Below are 18,922 nucleotides of genomic sequence, written 5' to 3'. Positions count from 1 at the left end.
TTAAGACACAGAAATCTGAAAGATAATTTAATTTTTGAGTCAAATCAGGAAGAATTTATTAAGCACCCACTAAGTGCCAGTCCTGGGCTTAGGTTGATGGTACAAGTATTGAGAACTAGGAACACAAAGAAAGGCAAAAATAGACTGTTCCCTCAATAAGCTCATAATCTAACGGAGGAGACAACATACAAGCCACAAATGCAAATAAGATATATACAGGAAAAATTAGAGGTAATCTCAGAGGGAAGGCACTAGCATTTACTGTGTTAAATTTTGAGAGTTAGATGTGCTTGGGCAACATTCATCCTATAATAATTTTATTTTTAACATAAGCCTTTCACATTTGGATCTAGAATAATGCTGCCAGAATTTTTTTTTTAAATTTTCTTTTTTTATTTTTTGGCTAGGCAGTGGGGTTAAGTGACTTGCCCAGGGTCATACAGCTAGTAAGTGTCAAGTGTTTGGTCTGAAGCCGGATTTGAACTCAGATCTTCCTGACTTTAGGGCCGGTGCTCTATCCACTATGCCACCTAGCTGCCCCAGAATATCTTCGAAATACCTGTGTGCAATTGACAGAAAACATGTTTGCCAATAGGGTACATTGAAATCCGAAGAGATGAAGTGCAGTAATTTGCCTAAAATCACTGAGCTAGAAGGTCCAGAGCTGAAACCTGTTCCTTCAAATGGGGATTTAGTCCTTCCAATAATGTGAAAATATGGTAAAATCTTAGAATTCAGTGGCAGTTCATTAAAAATAAAAACTACCCCAGTAACTCAAGTTCAGGCCATTTCACCTTGGAAAGGTTATATAATCAGAAATTGTCTATTCAGAACTCTTGAGTTAAAATCATTTGATTAAATGTGTGTATGGCCCCTTGGCATCTGACTGTAACCCTTGTCTGTTCCTGTAGGTTCCATGCTTTACCACCATAGCACTTTTAGCGTACTCATTTGTAGCAAACTTTTTTTCCCACACACAATAACAAACAGAATAAAATGATAATTCTTTTTTCAGTTACTGTGGCACCAAATTCTTCCTCTCCCTTTTCCCGCAAGGGTGGCTGAGGGATGATGAAAATGTTCATAAATAGATGCAGTATAGAGACATGCTTGAAATTTTAGTGTCATTTAAGTTCACACATAGTAGTGTGCTAATTAGTCATAGCTGGAGACTGTTTAACCAGGATATGCATTGACGACGCTGGAGTAATTTAGCTGAGTGATGCTTCCTTGTCTGAATTGCATGATCTGCCAGCCAAATATCATAGCTACTTAATAAATGCTTATTGATTGCTGATTGATGTAAACTTGCATAAAAATCCTAGCAGTAAGAATGAGCAGCATCACCACAAAATGAATAGAGAAACAGTGAAGGATAAAACTGGTTTAAAGAGCTCTTGGCAGGCAAAGTACCCTGAATAGCAATTGAAGGGCATAGATAGAGGATAACAGACAAGAGAAATGGAAAAGATTTGCAAAGATTTATGTAACAAAATTCCTGAAGGACAGCAGAGCCACCACACTTGGACTAATCTCTGTGTAACTTTGGGAATGTCACTTAATGTCTGTGGCCTCAATTTTCTCATCTATAAGTACTGTAAGCACAAGAGAGACTAGATGGATTCTAAGAACCTTTCCAGTTTTGGATCTGCAATCCTATGATTTTAACATCACAATTCTGAATATGCAGATAGAAGAGCTAAAAAATATCACTAAAAAAAACAAAGATGAGACAAACTGCTGGATTAGACTTAGTTGTATATAAAGGAGATCCATGCTGGATGTAACGGTTATGAGAGCATTGAAAGATTGATTCACAGGGCATCTGAAGGAAAAGAGGAGTCCAAAAGCATTTGGAAGAAAAGAATTTTGGAACCATATTAACAACCAATATAGGTTTACTGTATTCTAGGCACTGTGCTGCATGTTTTACAATTATCTCATTTGAACCTCACAACAACCCTGCAAGATGAGTACTGTTATTATCTCTGCTTTACAGATGGGGAAAACTGAGGCAAACAGAGATTAAGTGACTTGCTCAGGATCATAAAGCTAGTAAGTGACCGAGCTGAGATTTGAATTTGGGTCTTCCTGACTCCATACCTGATACTTTATTCACTGCTCCACCTAGCTGTCTATTAAACAGAGAAAGACAGCACCTGTAAGAACATTGACCACTACTCAACTTATCTGCCTACTTTCCAATCTACATAAATTTTTATCACAGTCTTGTCACATTTAGGGCATCCTTAATGAGGATGCTAGTTAGAAATAGGCAGGCTTTTGCAAGCAATATTTCACATTGGTCCACACCTTTACATTCAACACAAGTGACTGAAAGTTATAGGTAATAGAAGATCCCCCTGTTCATCATCATGTCTCTCTGGGACTGATGGTACAAATGGACAACAATTTGGGCTAGAATTAAGCAAGTGGAGGACAGGCTGGATTGCTTTCAGAAAGTTGCAGAGCTCCCTTTAATAACCCCAGATTTCTCTCAGAAACAAAGGGTTTTTCTACTGTCAGTTTTCTAATTATAGTGTTGTATGACTGTAAAATGGAGAGAACAACAGTCATGAGAAAGTGAGGAGGCAATACCATGTGAGTGAGGGTATTTTAGTGTCCCCTGTAGGTAAAACTTCATTACATCATATGCTATTTAAAATTCTTCCCCCAGCATAGATGGTTATTCCTCTGTTTTTGAGTAGACAGTTTCATGAATTACTTTAGCCAAAAACATATCACCTGGTGACCAGCATTCTGAACTTGCCTAGGGTGGTTCTGAATTGACACCATACAGAATTCAAAGACGATATAGTTTAATAGGACTTGCTGTAATTTGTACTCCACAATGGTATGATCTTTAAAAACCCGGGATCACTTGCATGTCATAATGAAGTATGAGTAGGACTTGAATGGAGGAAAGTTGATTTTTGTTTTGTTTTGTTTTGTTTTGTTTTTGAGTGAGGCAATTGAGGTTAAGTGACTTGCCCAGAGTCGCACAGCTAATAAGTGTAATATGTCTAAGGCTGGATTTGAACTTATCCACTGTGCCACCTGGCTGCCCCTGGAGGAAAGTTTTAATAAAATGTTTAATACTAACCGATGATGAAACTGCATGTTGTAGACTCTATTATATTAGGAGTGGCTTTTAAAATTGTCTTGAGTTCCTGGACACCTGCTATAGGGCTTTACTTTTTGTCTTTCAAAAATAATTTAAATTAAAAGAAATATTTTTGTTTTTATTTTACCTTTATTTGGGAATATATCTGTTCTCCAGCCCCACTGCTCCTTTAGCTTGAGTCAATTCATATAATAAAATAAAGAGAGAGAAAAAGCAGTTTAAAAAATTCCCTCTCACGTCAACCAAGTCTGCCAGTATATATGCATTATTCCATACCCATAGTCCCCTACCTCTGGGAAAAAAAAGGGAGATATATTTACTCAATTCTTCAGAGTCAACCTTTTTGGTTATTACATAGCATGCAATTTTGTTGTTTTAGTTATTGTGCATATTGTTTTCCTGATATTTCATCCTATGTCAATTCACTTAAGTTTTCCCATGCTTCGCTGTAGCTTCATATTTATCATTTCTAATGGTATGGTACCCAAATCCATTCCATTGACGTACTGCAATTTGTTTAGCCTTTAAGCCCTAATCCTTGGATTATAGATTTAGAACCAGAAGCGACTTTAGAGGTTATTCCATTCAATTCACTCGTTCTACAGATGAGCAAACTGAGACCAAGAGAGGTTAAGTAATTTGCCCAAGGTCATCCAGGTAGTAAGTGGCACAGCTGGAATTCAAACCTGACTTCTTTAGGCTTCAAATCCAGGGCTTTTCACTGCACCACTTACCACCATGAAAAAGTATGCAAAATAATGACTGGTTTTGTATTATTTTGCAAAAGTTGGAATTAAATGTAAAATTTTAAAAATTAGTGCTAGAAAGAAACATATCATTAGTTTGGATTAGAATGAAATTCTCAGTGGAAGAAAGGTTAAAACATTTTTCACATATTTATATATCATACTGTTATACCTATTCTGTGGATGTGTATATCTAGTTGCATATTAAACACACACACACACACGTACACACACACACAAAACCCCCACACTATTAAGCATGCTGGAGTAGTTTAATAATGAAGTTAATACTAATAGCTTTTGATTTTAATCTTAAATATAAATTTACTGTAATTGGCAAGCTAAAAAACTAGTTTAAATGAAATTGTATATTGGATTTATAGAAAGATTATCAGAGTATTTATTACTTTGTATCAGTGATCTCATCACTGTGGGTACTACTTCTCTGCTGGGACAGATCTCAGCCCTCTCATTCCTTATCATGTTAGGTTGTTGATTTTATCTTTCCATGTATTCATCATAGAGGATTCACCCAATGGGATGGAGGTTTTTCTCTTGATACTTTTGTTTTTAATGGGTACTAGTGTAATATTCAGTTTGTCCTGTTATCTTTTACTCTCACTACATATAGGCCCACCACTTGTCTTGTATGTCTCTCGTTCTACTTTTTGCAGTCAAGTTATGATTGATAGTGCTATTTTCTTTTTACCCAAACCATGTGCCTTTATGTTGCTCTTTGGGCCATTTTGGTCATGATTCTTCTGAAGAATCATCATATTGCATTATTTGCAGCCATGTAACATCACCAGGAGAATGTGGATGTTAAATGATGAGCATTTGCTGCAGTGAACGGTTTGGGATAGTTGAAAGTGCTTATGATCAAATGTGAAATAGTCAAATTTCCTATTCAGTTCTGGGCTCAGCTCATTGTCTATACATTGTGTCTGTTTTAAGTTTGGTACATATATACACAATTTAATATGCAATGGATTATCTCTCCATATATATGTCATAATCTAGACAATTTCATCCTCTTTGCTTTTTAAGTGTAGATTGTTAAGTAGACCTTTTCTGAATGACAGTGGGTTTCTTTGTAGTGTTTTGGCATTTACTATATTGAAGTCATTGTTTTATGGATAATGGAACATTTGGAGAACCTAGTTATCAATATTTTTTGTTTCTGATGGACTATTTATAGGACATTCTTCTTAATATAAACAAAGACTTTAGATATGGCACAGCTGGTTTCCTTGATATTGATATGTGGCAGATCATTGAACAAAGATACTTCCTTAATTACATCTCTCATGATTTTACATGATTTAAAAAAACTTTTTATTGATATCTTTTGTCTTTTTATGTCACCAAAATTCTTCCCTTATACATAGATCTGACAGGCAAAACTTTCTGTGCTCCCCTAGTTTGCTTATGATATCACATTTTATGTCTAAATCATATACAAGATTAACTTTCAAAAGAAAATGGCCCATGCGCCCTTTCAGAGGTTCACAGAGTCTTTCATTTTGGAAAGGCTAAGATCCTTGGAGCACCTGGTTCTGTTGAAGAAATCGATTGCATGCATTTTCAGTTTTGTCTCAATAGTCAATCCGAAGCCTGACTGCTTACCAGTGGAGAGCAGGGCCCTGCAATGGGTGTCCAGAAGCAGGCTCACTAAGTCTGTCTGTGGTTGGGCAGCAGGCAGGGTATGCTGCACTTGTTCTGTGAGGACGCCCATTGGCCAGTCTCCTGTACAATAAGATTTAGAATTGCACAGAATCTTAGAGATCGCTTAGTCAAATGTCTTCATTTTTACAGATGACGAAACTGGTAAGTAGGTATAGTGACCTTCTGAAGGCCATACAGGTAGAGTGGCAGAGCAGGGATTCAAAACCAGGCCCTCCTATCCCAAGTCTGTTTGTTTGCTTTCCCAGCCACAGAAATTATTTTTTTTCCTTGGAAAAACAGCAATAAATTATGGCATCAGGATTTCCTATGCCTTTAAGCAGATTCTGGCAGTGATAGAAAAGCTACCTGTGGGGCAGGTAGGTGGCACAGTGAATAGAGTACTGGCCCTGGAATCAGGAGGACCTGAGTTCAAATTCACCCTCAGGCACTTGATACTTACTAGCTGTGTGACCCTAAGCAAGTCACTTAACCCCAATTGCCTAGCCCCCCCCCAAAAAATAAATAAATCTGTGGGAAACCTTCCAACAGGGTCCCTAGTATCTAATGGATTATCAATAGAGTATCAAATAGATCTCTTCATCTAGCCCAGATAATCAAGAACTTCTTTTCCATTTACAGATTTTCCTCCTATTCAATACTCTATTTAATAATGTACCTCTGAATTTTTGTTCTCTTTATTCAGTAAACCCCCATTGAATACTATATTTTAAAATGAAACACTCTAGGTCTTAAAATAAGTCAAATCTGCACACATATTGTCTAATTTGGCAACCTGTTAATGTCAGCATTCCTATCTTTTCTAATGTGTTTATTTTCCCCCAAAGCATGGCTTGCTTACATACCCTCCCTAAGGCACAATAAATCTTTCTGTAAGCAGCTGCTATTGTGAAATAGTTACAAAGGTTAGGGTTTTTTTTCCCCTCTTTGTAAAGAAAAATTTGGTACAGGGAAATGTAAGTACTTGTTTTGGTCAAGATTAGGCAGACATTAAAATATATTTGGAGTTTCAAATTGAAAATGAAATAATAAATAGAAATTTTGGGCTACTTGTAGTATGTAAAAATATGGGCTTTTAAATAGATTCAGGCATCTTTAAGTTAATTAAATTCAAATAGGCATTTATTATAAGCATTATGTGCAATGTACTATGCTATACTTTAAAGATTTTAAGAAGGAAAAGAAAAATGCTTAAATAGTAAAAATACAACATAAGGGATAGCTTATACAAGTAAAGAGAAGATTATTTGAAGTTTGAGAGAACACTAAGTATGAATAGGATGGAAGTAAGATCAGAAAAGATTCACAAGGGATGGAGATTTGAGGGGGTAGTGAGGATGTAGAGGCAGTAAAATGTGGCTGATTTTTTTCTAGGAATTTGGTAGTGTAGAGGAATCCAGACAGAAGATGAAATCTTGATGGGTTTGGTAGGATCAAGTGAAAGTTTTTTAAGAATGAGGGAGACCTGACTATAGTGGTAGGCAGTGTCAAAAGAACTAATGGACTGGAAAATATTGAAGATAAGAGAATAATCCATAAGACAATATCTTGGAAGACAGGGACAGGGTTTGGACCAAGAAGCATTGGTAGTGGCTCAATTGTCATACCAGGTAATAATTAGCAAAGCTGAGATTTGAACTTGGGTCCTCTTACTCCAAAGCTAATAGTCTTTCTGTTGTATCACACTGCCTCTTCACATTTTTCCTTTATTTAAAAAAAAATAGAGTATATCATGCAAATTGTGTTTGAGATTGCTTCTACTGGTACCAAATAGATTCAGTTACTCTATTTGAAATATTTATCCCTATATCAGTTTTTTGAGGGGGAGTGGTTATGAATGTGTACCATATGATGAGCAGTGAAAGTAAAAAAAAAATAGGTTTTGCATTTGGTACTACTTAAAACCTATTATCTTGGGTAAACATTAAGTCACATTTAATGAAATCCCTTGATGTATGAACATTTAAATTATAGTTAACTATTTTTGGCTGTGAAACAAAGCATTAGCATAAATAATTTAAAATAAACCATTTGAAAATTCATGTCCATGGTTGCGTGGCACTTTTGATCCTTATTCTCCCTTCTCCTCTCATTTCTTCTCTTTTGCACTGAGATTGTTTCTGGTTAGAATTTTCTGAAGTAGGGGCAGCTAGGTGGCGCAGCAGATAGAGCACGGGCCCTGGAGTCAGGAGGACCTGAGTTCAAATGCGGCCTCAGACACATAACACTTACTAGCTGTGTGACTCTGGGCAAGACACTTACCCCAATTGCCTCACCAAAAGAAAAAAAAGAATTTTCTGAGGTAGCAGAACCAGGAGCATCCTGGGTCAGAAAGCCTCTGACATTGTTGGGAAGGTTTGGGAATTTGGCCTGGTATCACAACCCAGAGAAGGAGGTGGCCTTGGAACTCAGTGAAATAATTGGCACGACGTAAGCTAATTTTGTCTGGGTCAATCATGATTTATTTATTTTTACATGTTTTTTCTGCGTTTAGCTGGCCCTGGAAATTTTTTCACATGTCTTCTGAGAAGGCGACGATTACAGTTCGTCTGATTCGTTCCTTTGAGCATCGCAATTTCAAGCCTCTTGTTTACCATGGAGTTAATTTGGACCAGACTGTAAAAGAGTTTATTGTATTCCTAAAAAAAGGTATGATTTTATTAGCATGTTAACAATTAGCTCAATTATTGCTCTAGTAATAGTCATGTTTCTTAATATCGATTCCAATCCAAGCTAATTTGTGGACTTTTGCAAGATTACTGTTATTGGTTTGTTCAGAGAAGATCAAGCTTCATGTTCTTTATATTTGATATGTGATATAGCTACAGTACATGTAAAAAATATTCTAGTCACTAGCATTAATAGAAGTTTTTTGCCAGGGATGTACATATTAGGGATAATTGCATTTGCATAGCATTGTGACATTTTGTGTAGTTTTTGCCTCTTTTTCCCCAAAGTTGAAGTTTATGTGCATTACCCTTTAGAGGACCCAAATATTCCCTTTTGCTCTTCATCCTTGACCTTCCTACCTCAGCACTGTCTCCCTCACTTTGTCATTTTTGAGTTAAAGATAACTGAGGGAAGAAGTTATTACTCTTTTTGTTGTGATTAAGACTTTAAAAGGGTAGGGTTTTCTAATACATATGATTGATATGATGGTTCAGTCACTTAAATTTATTTAGGTACCGTTAGTTCTCCAAGAGATGCCCTTCATCTCTCTAGTTTCATCTTCAGTTCCCTCATCTGTACATTTGGGTAGGTAGAGAAGATGATCTCGAAGCTCCTTTCTAGTTTTAGTTTCTGACTCTTTTACCAGGGAATAGAATAGTTTTGACAAAAAACTAAAAGCTATTAACATAATTACTAAAGAGGTATAGCTATCCTGTTCAACTAAATTTTTAAATTTTATGGATTTAAATTTACCTCTTTGAGAATATTCCTTTTTTACTTTGGCTACTTGAGGATTAGCAGTGATGGAGTGTAGTGTCTCCTAGAGAAAGCACTGTTTTTTAAATTGTCAGGCTCAAATGTCAAAATTTCAGAATGAAAGAATAAATGTTCCTGAACCATCATGTTCCCTTCTCAACTTATGTCAGGTCCCCAGTGGCCACTAGCTTTGGAGTTGGGGGATGATGCGTTGGAGGTGTTTTTGTACTTCCTAACTGCCCAATACTGTAGAACATATTTCCCCTAAGAAACAGTGTTACCAGTGGTGATGATATCCCCAGGCCAGCCTGAAAAGACACATTTAACTCATAATGTAGCAGAACTCTTATACTCCAAATACTATTCATATTTTTTTCTGTGATAAACTATATCTGAAGTTCCAATGAATGGACACACTACTACAGGTGCTAGGGATATGAGGAGAAACATGAAAGAGTGTCTACCTTTAAATAGCTTACATTATACTTGGGAAAACTCAGAAGGGGCCTGCTAGGCATGACTGAAAATACATTTTAACTTTAATAAAGTAAAAAGTAAAGAACAACAATATCAAAACAATAGAACCTACATGCTGTGAAACTATAATAACCACACTTGGTGCCCCTAAAAAAGAGATGAGAAGGCACCCACCCCCCCCTTTTCAGATGAAGGGCACTGTGGGTATGAACCAACCCATCAGTAGCTGAGACAGGGACTCATCCAGCAGTGATGCCATGTATGGACATGAATTTAGTCTGATCAGTGCTGGATGGGAACTGCATTAAGTCTGAGCCCTAGGGACAAAGTGATACAAGGGGAGTTCCCCTAAAGTGGGTATGGGGAAAAGTCTGTACTTCTGATGTTGCTGTATCTTTGAAGTAGAAATCCATTTGTAAAAGTGAATTGATGTTAATTGTTCAAATGGAACCGTCTGCTAGTCATTGGTTGCTAATAGTAAGGGTGGGGGGAACACACCTGGAATGGACAGAATTTTTTTTTTTTAATTAAATTAATTTTTTGGGGGGGTTACCTTTTAAGTTCTGAACTGTCTCCCTCTGTCCTTCACCACCAAGCACTAGAGAAGGCCACCATTTGACACAGATACACACACACACACACACACACACACACATACATACACATAAAACTACATACTATGGGTTTACATAGCTCTGGAGGTGGATAGCATCTTCATAGGTCCTTTGTAGTTGATTTGAGTATTTAAATACTGAGAATAACTTAGTTGTTCACAGTTATTCTTCAAACAATATTGTTGTTACTGTATACAATGTTCTCTTGGTTCTGCTCATTTCACTTTTCATTATTTCATGTTAAGTCTTGTGTTTTTCTAAAATCAACCAGCTCATCATTTCTTACAGCACAGTAGTATTCCATCACAATCATACACATGACTTGTTTAGCCATTCCCCAGTTGTTGAGCATCCCCTCAATTTCCAGTTCTTTGCCATCTGCCACAAAGAGAGCTGCTATAAATATTTTAGAACATCTAGATTCTTTTCCTTTTTTTTCTGATTACCTTGAGAAAGAGAACTACTAGTGGTATTGCTGGGTCAAAGGGGTATACACAGTTTTATAATTCTTGGGGCGTAATTCTAGATTGCTCTCCAAAATGGTTAGATCAGTTCATAGTTCATAATCAACAGTGATTAGTGTCCCAATTTTCCCACACCTCCTCCAGCACATGTCATCTTCCTCTTTTATTGTTTTAGCCAATCTGATAGTTGTGAGATATCTCAAAGTTGTTTTAATGTATATTTGTCTAATCAATAATGATTTAGAACATTTTTTCATATGACTATATGTAGCATTGATTTCTTTACTGAAAAACTGCCTGTTCATATCCTTTGACCATTTATCAATTGGAGAATGACTCATATTCTTATAAATTTGACAAAATTCTCTACATATTTGAGATATGAGATGTTTGTCTGAGAAATTGTCTAAAATTTCCCCCCCCCAGTTTTCTGCTTTCCTTTTATTCATGACTACATTGGTTTTATTTGTACAAAACCTTTTAAATTTAATGCAATCTCCACTTTATATCCCACAGTGCTGTCTATCTTTTGTTTATTCATAAATTCTTCTCCTATCCATAAATCTGATTGGTAATACGTTCTATGTTCTTCTAATTTACTTATAATATCTCCCTTTATATCTAGGTCGTTTTGACCTTATCTTGGTAAATGGTGTAAGATGTTAACCTATACCCAATTTCTGCCAGACTGCTTTCCAGTTTTCCCAACAATTTTTACCAAACAGTGAATTCTTATCCTGAAAGCTTGAATTTTCACTTTCATCAAACAGTATATTGTATGCATATTGTGTATTCTATGTCTGCCTACTCTGTTCTACTGATCTATTTTTCTGTTTCTTAGCTAGTACCATAGTGTTGATAATTAGCCTTATAATCTAGTTTAAGATCTGGTACTGCTAAACCTTCTTCCTTTACTTTTTTTTTCATTAATTCATTTGTTATTTTTGGTTTTTGTTCATTTTGATATTATTATTTTTTTTAGCTCAACAAAGTAATATTTTGGTAATTGGGATGGCATTGAATAAGTAGATTAGTTTAGGTAGAATTCTCATTTTTATTATATTGGCTCTGCCCACCCATGAACAATTAATGTTTGTCCAAATATTTAAATCTGACTTTATTTGCATGAAAAGTATTTTATAATTATGTTCATGTAATTCCTGGGTTTGTCTTGACAAGTGTACTCCTAGGTATTTTATGCTGTGTACAGTTATTTTAAATGAGATATCTCTTACTATCTCTTCTTGTATGGTTTTGTTGGTGATATATAGAAATGCTGATGATTTATGTGGATTTATTTTACGTATTCTGCTACTTTGCTACAATTATTGTTTCAACTAGCTTGTTAGTTGAACCTAGGATTTTCCAAATATATCATCATATCATCTGCAAAGAGAGATAGTTTTATTACCTCATTGCCCATTTTGATTCCTTCAATTTCTTTTTCTTCTCTTATTGCTGTTGCTAGCATTTCTAATACAGTATTGAACAGTTTTGGTGATAATGGGCATCTTTGTTTCACTCCTAATCTTACTGTGAAGGCTTTTAGCTTATCACTATTACAAATAATGCTTGCTAGTGGTTTTGGTTAGATGCTTCTTATCATTTTAAGGGACAATCCATTTATGCATATGTTTTCAAGTTTTTTGTTTTTGTTTTGTTTTTTGCTTTGTTTTGTTTTTGGCAGGCAAAAAAAATGTTTTGGCAGACAGAGATTAAGTCACTTGCCCGGGGTTATACAACTAGTTAAGTGGCAAGTGTCTGAGGCTGGATTTGAACTCAGATCCTCCTGACTTCAGGGCCGTTGCTTTACCCACTGTGCCACCTAGCTGCCCTTTCAAATGTTTTTAGTAGGGATGAGTACTGTATTTTGTCAAATGCTTTTTCTGTATCTATTGATATGATCGCGTTTTTTGTTATGTTTATTATTGACATAATCAATTGTGTTAATAGTTTTCCTTATGTTAAACCATCTCTGCATTCCTGGTATAAATCCCACTTGGTCACAGTGTATAATCTTTGTGATTTATTGTTGTAGTTTCCTAGCTAGTATTTTATTTAGGATTTTTGCTTCCATACTCATTAGTGAAATTGGTCTCTAATTTTCTTTTTTTGTTTTTGCTCTTCCTGGTTTAGGTATCAGCACCATATTTGTTTCATAAAAGAAGTTTGGTAGGATCATTACAAATAATTTATTATCATTGGAATTAGTTGATCTTTAAATGTTTGGTAGAATTCACTTGTAAATCTATCTGGCCCTGATGCTTTTTTCTTAGGAAGCTCATTTATGGCCTGTTCAATTTCTTTTTCTAAAATAGATTTATTTCAGTATCCTATTTCCTCTTCTGTTAATCTAGGCAGTTTATATTTTTGTAAGTATTCTTCCATTTCATTTAAATTGTTAAATTTATTGGCATATAATTGGGCAAAATAACTCCTAATAATTACTTTCATTTCATTTTCATTAGTGACATATTTACCCTTTTCTTTTTTGATACTAATGATTTGGTTTTCTTCTCTTTTTTAAAAAACATTAACCTAGACAGAAACTTCTGATTTGGCAGTCAGTATGTCACCAGTATGATGTGTTACCTAAAAAGCTGTATGGTTTTAGTACGCATTAACAAAAGTATGGTGTCCAGAACAAGAGAAATGATAACTTTGCTATTCTATACACTGGTTAAAACATCACTTCTGTTTGATTTGAATAGGACTTCTTAAAAGGCACATTGACAAGTTGGTAGGATGCTGGGTAGCACAGTGGAAGGAGCCCTGTTTCTGGAGTTAGAAGACCTGTGTTCAGTATTTACTACCTGTTTGAATTTGAACAAGTTAGTCTCCCTAGACCTCTGTTTTCTCATTTGTGAAATGGAAAGGTAGGGTGATCTCTGAGGTCCCTTCTCTCTCTAGGTCTATGATTCTGTGATCCTAACATTCAAAGGAGGATTGTTAGGGGTGATGATGGGACTTGAAGCCATGTCATATATTAGGAAACAGTTGCAGGACATTTTGATATTGATCTAGGAGAAGAAAAGGTTTAGGAAGGTTACATGATAATAGTCTTCCGACATTTGGAAGTTGACAATGGGGAGGTTTTCTTCCTCAAAGTAGAGTCTGTCTGTGGAATGGTCAACAGCTAAGTTAAATGAGCATGCCAGCAGGTCCAGTAAGAGATGTTCATTATTCATTTGGGGCCCAAAGGATTACTGAGAGTCAGGAACCCCAGTGATTTGCTAGAAACTGTCATTTGCTTTAAAAAAAAAGTCATCTCTCTGTACTAGAAATAATAAGGTTCTTATAAGCACAAGAGCATTAATTCTGTTTTTAGTGAATTTATATTCTTGTTGTGTTAGGTATGCAATGAAGGACATTGGGAGGACAAGAGCTAGAGTCTTCCAGCTTAACATGGATTGATATTCTTAGTGGTATGGATGGTCAACCAATGAAGAATCCAACTTTTCTGTCCTGTTGTCCAGTTTTCTCCATCTTAGACTAAAAAAGTTAAAACTGGAAGGGATTGGGTATTGTTTAGTACCAAATGCCACATTTTACAGTTGGGATAACTGATACTTATAGTGATAGAAAGATTTGCCAGGGGTAACTAAGTGGCGCAGTAGATAGAACACTGGCCCTGGAGTTAGGAGGACCTGAGTTCAAATCTGGCTTCAGACATTTGACACTTACTAGCTGTTACCCTGGGCAAGTCACTTAACCACGATTGCCTCGCAACAAAAAAGAGAGAAAGAAAAAAAAGATTTATTTGAGGTCTCAGATTCACCAGTATATGATGAGGAACTTATTTTGGTATAATATTTGACGAACACCAACTGTCATATAAAAGATATATGGGCATGTCTATTGGTTTATCTGATATCCTATGATTATTCTAGGAAATTCTACTTTAGCTGTATTACTAGGTTGTACACGACTGTGGTCATCAAGGAAATTTGTTTCCTTTTCTGTTCTTTTTATAGGTCTTCCCAAGTTTTTTCCTGAATTCTTTCTATTCATCATTTTTTGCAGCACAGTAGTATTATTCTATTAAATTTATATACCACAATTCAGCCTTTCCCCAATCCATGGGTACCTGCTTTCTTTTCTTTTCGCCATTTAAAAATACATGTGATTTTTCCTTTTGTTCCTAACCTACTTATATGCCAAGTAGTGTTACTGCTCTGTCAAAAGGTATGTACAGTTTAGTAATTTTCTTGGTAAAATTCCAAATTGTTTTCAGATTAGTTGGACCAGTTTATGTTACCTCTATCAGTACTAGGAGCAAGACATAGAATTTTCCAAGAGGCAAATTTAGGTTTGATTTAAGGAAAATCATCCAGTTAATTAGCACTGTCCCAGAGTGGAATAGTTTGCTTTGGGAGATGGTGGAGTTCTCTTTCACTGAAGATGAGAGTATTTTGTCCCCCAGATTTTGTAAGCAAAATAGTTTTGGGGCATGTCATAGAGAGGATTCTTATTCAAGTACAAATTGGACTAAGTGGTCTCTCAGGACCCTTTCAAATTTTTGAGGCTGTGATTGCATTCTGTGGTATGCTATGGCATAATTTTATACAAATGAGAGTAAAAAGATTATTGAGGTAAACTGTTGTTTTTGGTAAGTTACATATCTATATATACATATTATATGTGTTTTTAAAAATACTTATTTTTAAAAGCAAGTTAGTTATTTAGTGAAAGAATTAATAAGAGGGAATATATCCATTATGAATTCAGTAAAAATTTTTTTGAAGTCTTTTTAAAAAATATCATATTCCTTTCCAAATATATCTCTATTGCCTCCCTTATGCAGCAAGCCTGTCCCTTGTAATAAAGATTAAAAAAAAAAAAACTTAGTAAAACTATGCAGTGAAGGTAGGGGGTGCAGTGGAGAGAGCACTGGTCCAGGAGTCAGGATCTTCCTGAGTTCAAATGTGACCTCAGATACTAAGTAGTTATGTCACCTTGGGCAAGTCACTTAACCCTGTTTGCTTCAGTTGCCTCATCTGTAAAATAAGCTGAAGAAGGAAATAGCAAGCCACTTCAATATCTTTGCCAAGAAAACCCTAAATGGGGTTATGAGGAGTCAGACATGACTGAAATATAACACATCTTTTATGTTCGATATATGCTATTTTACACCTATAGTGAATCACCTATTTATGCAATGAAAGAGGAAAGTACATTTTGTCACTTCCTCTGTGTGGGGCCAGACATGGTCATTTTGTTTAGACAGTGTTTAGTTTAGTTTTTTGTTTTTCCATTTACATTGCTTATTACATTGTTCTGCTTTGGCTTATTTCATTCTGCATCTGTATAGTAAGTTGTCACAGGCTTCTTTGAATTCTTTATATTTTTTCATTTCTTACTGTCATGATAATATTCTATTACATTTATATACCATAATTTCTTTAGCCATTTTGCAAATGATTGGTACCTATTGTGTTTCCAGCTCATTGTTACACCTCCTTTGCCCTCCCTCCCCCCAGTGGCTGCTTTAAGTATTTTGGTATATATATAGGATTTTTCTGCCTTTGATTTCCTTGTGGGGTACATGTGTGGCAGTGGGAACTCTAGGTCCAAGGGCAGGGGCATTTTAGTAATTTTCTTGGCGTAATTCCAATTTGCTTTCCAGAATAGATGATGTTTTAGACTGGGTACCTCACTCATCTGTCCCCTGATAGATTATGTTTGATATGCAAATGAAATGAAATGTTCATGCATCGTTCAGCAGTTAACAAAAGGGACTTTAGCAATAGCAGAAGGATAAGTGAGAAAGATACATTGAGAACTCCCCAAGTAGATTCAACTGAATGAATCTTCCCTGCTTCTGAGTGGCCCATTGTAGCCCATCTGCTAAGCATCAGAGAGTCCCTGGAGCTCCTGTGGCTATTTTGTTATCAGGCAACTAGAAAGTGATGCCATTGGCCTGAGCCTTCAGTTCCCTGTAACAGTTAGGTCTTGAGGGTGGTTTCATTGCCTTTTAAGGAAAAACTAGCCTAACTGTATGAGGTTTGGGGACGTTAGGATATTGCTTTCACTACAGTTGAACTGATTATTAACTCTACCCACTGTCTTTTCATAACCCCTCTAATACTGATAATTTCTATCTTCTGCCTTCTATATTTCTATCTGCCAAATTGCTAGATGTGAGATGAAACTTTAGCGTTAGTTTTGATTTGCATTTTTCTCATTATTAGTGATTTGAAACAATCTTTAATATGATCGTGAATAGTTTCTAATTCTCTGAGAATTGTTTATTCATATGCTTTAACCATTCATCCATTGAGAAGTGGCTTTTAATCTTATATATTTGTGTTATTATCTATATATATATCTTGGATATCAGAACCTCATTAGAGATATTTGATGAAAAAATGTTTTCCTCATCAAGTTTGCCTTTTTTATTCTAGCTACTTTCATTTTGTTTGTTCAAAAGCTTTTCAATGACTGATAATGTATTTGTACAAAAAATTTTTCATTTTAACTTTTTCTCTTGTAGATGTCCCTTTAAGGACAGGCCTCCCACCCCCATTCAAGCATTATAAATATGGTATGTTAATTTTCTTAATTCTTAAAAAATGTAAATTTAGTATAATATGATATTTTGTTTTATGTTGAATTGAATTAAAATATGTAGTGTACAAATATGAAGTTAATATTTGTAAGCAGAACCAAATGGCAAGTATATATCAATATATGTATACCTTAGTGGAAGTGTTAAAGAATTATAACTTAGGATACTATAATTTAGGATACTATAATTTAGGATCGTTCATAAAGTTTGAGTATTTACTTGAAGGTTATGATGCATATAACAAATATTTCTCCTATTTGGTTGAGCCATTTGAGAATATTAATTTTTTATTACTTTAAATCATTTTTGAGTGGCTTTTAACTTTGTTGCCATTTGGTGTAGAGCAACTTATGACCCCAAATACTTTGAAATCACAGTTCTCTCCGTGCTTATGCATTTTAATATCTAGAGACTAATTGTGAGGTCACAAGGGGTAGTCAAGCAGGAGGTGAAGGCAGTGAGTGGAAAATCCTTAGATTTATGTTCTTAAAGAATTTACATAATAAATATTAAATCGGAGAATGAAGTGAAAAGCATGGTTAAGGTAAATATGAGACTTCTTAAATGCGGCTTTCAAAATAAAATAGTCTGAGATACAATATTAAACCTGAATCAATTGCAGAGACATTTTCAAATTATACTTGTTATATACTGTTTCCCTTTCTCATATTCTTTAAAGTTCAGAAATACCATATACATAATTTTGATAAATTTTGGATAAAGTGATGCATTGAAATGCTTACTGTGCACTGTGGGAGCTAAAATATACTTAGTATTATTTTACCTTATTCACATTCTTTCCTCCAGTGTTTTACACTATTAAAAAAATAGGCATATTGGCACCTCTGCCTTTACTTGCCAATGATGAAACGTAGTATTGTGATAGACTGTTGAAAATGCCAAAACCAGATGAATGTACATCTAAAATCTTGTTTTTTGCTCAGGAACGAATCTCCAACTCTCAATTCTCTGACATGTTATCATTAAGTATTTATTGTCTATTGTGAAGCACAGTATTATATTAGACATTGAGAAATTTAGTAAATTTAGGAGATAAATTTAGGTTTTTGCTAAGGTGTTAGCTTTCCAAGAAAAAGAGGAAAGAGAATAATATACACAGATCCTATGTATTTTGTTACTCATAATGTTAAGAATGCCTTTAAGAGTAAGAACAGAAGGGAAGGAAAGAAAAACAAATTACAGAGATGGAAACAGTGTTGCAGTGATCTTGTAGCTATTTCTTTCTGTTGTTAACTGTTTCTTCTTACTCCCTTTCCCTTCTTGTACAAGGTTCTATTATAGGTTAAAAATATCTGGTGAGATTTTGTGCTCAAAGAGTTTTTTTAAAGTCAACAAATGGAGTCCTCCAATGTGGTGTTACAAAATATACTAGGACATACCAGAAAGATAATTATTGCTATTTAAAGAAACACTAGCAAAATCTATAGAACATATAGATGTTTTCAAGTCAAACTTTTGGGATTAATAACCTGGGGGGCTGGATTCCAGACAGCTTTTGAATTCCCCTTATCAGAGAATGCTTGCCAGTTTCTCCAAGATGCCACAAATGGAGGAAACAAACTCCTGTGTGCTTACAGTTCAATCTGTTCTCTTGGAGGAGAATGGATGATTATAAATAGCGGGTAACTATACATATTTACCCTATCTTTGACATACTAATACTGTAAGTCTGGGCAAACCAATTCACGTCTCAGTGCTCTGGACAATTTTACCACTATAAGTTGCAGAACAGCTGCTGGTCTCCATTGGTTGAGGGAGTTTCCTGTACTAAGAAAGTCATAGGCAAAACCAAACCCTAG

General features: G+C 35.3%; 1 protein-coding gene across 3 annotated transcripts in view; it reads left to right on the top strand.

Annotated features, from left to right (window-relative positions):
- The window catches only part of CUNH2orf76 (chromosome unknown C2orf76 homolog), a 59,841-nt gene that overhangs the window by 14,412 nt on the left and 26,507 nt on the right, over positions 1-18,922 (top strand). For all 3 annotated transcript variants that reach the window (XM_027854719.1, XM_027854718.1, XM_027854720.1), the window contains exons 2-3: positions 8,048-8,202; positions 17,028-17,078. In XM_027854719.1, the coding sequence (XP_027710520.1) occupies positions 8,070-8,202; positions 17,028-17,078 (184 nt within the window). In that variant the 5' untranslated portion in view covers positions 8,048-8,069. The remainder of the gene's footprint in view (positions 1-8,047; positions 8,203-17,027; positions 17,079-18,922) is intronic.

The sequence above is a fragment of the Vombatus ursinus genome, unplaced genomic scaffold (genome assembly GCF_900497805.2).
Source record: "Vombatus ursinus unplaced genomic scaffold, bare-nosed wombat genome assembly UNPS02010548.1, whole genome shotgun sequence".
NCBI lineage: Eukaryota > Metazoa > Chordata > Mammalia > Diprotodontia > Vombatidae > Vombatus > Vombatus ursinus.
Note: the sequence above shows the minus strand (reverse complement) of the source record. Positions and strands in the feature narration are given on the sequence as shown.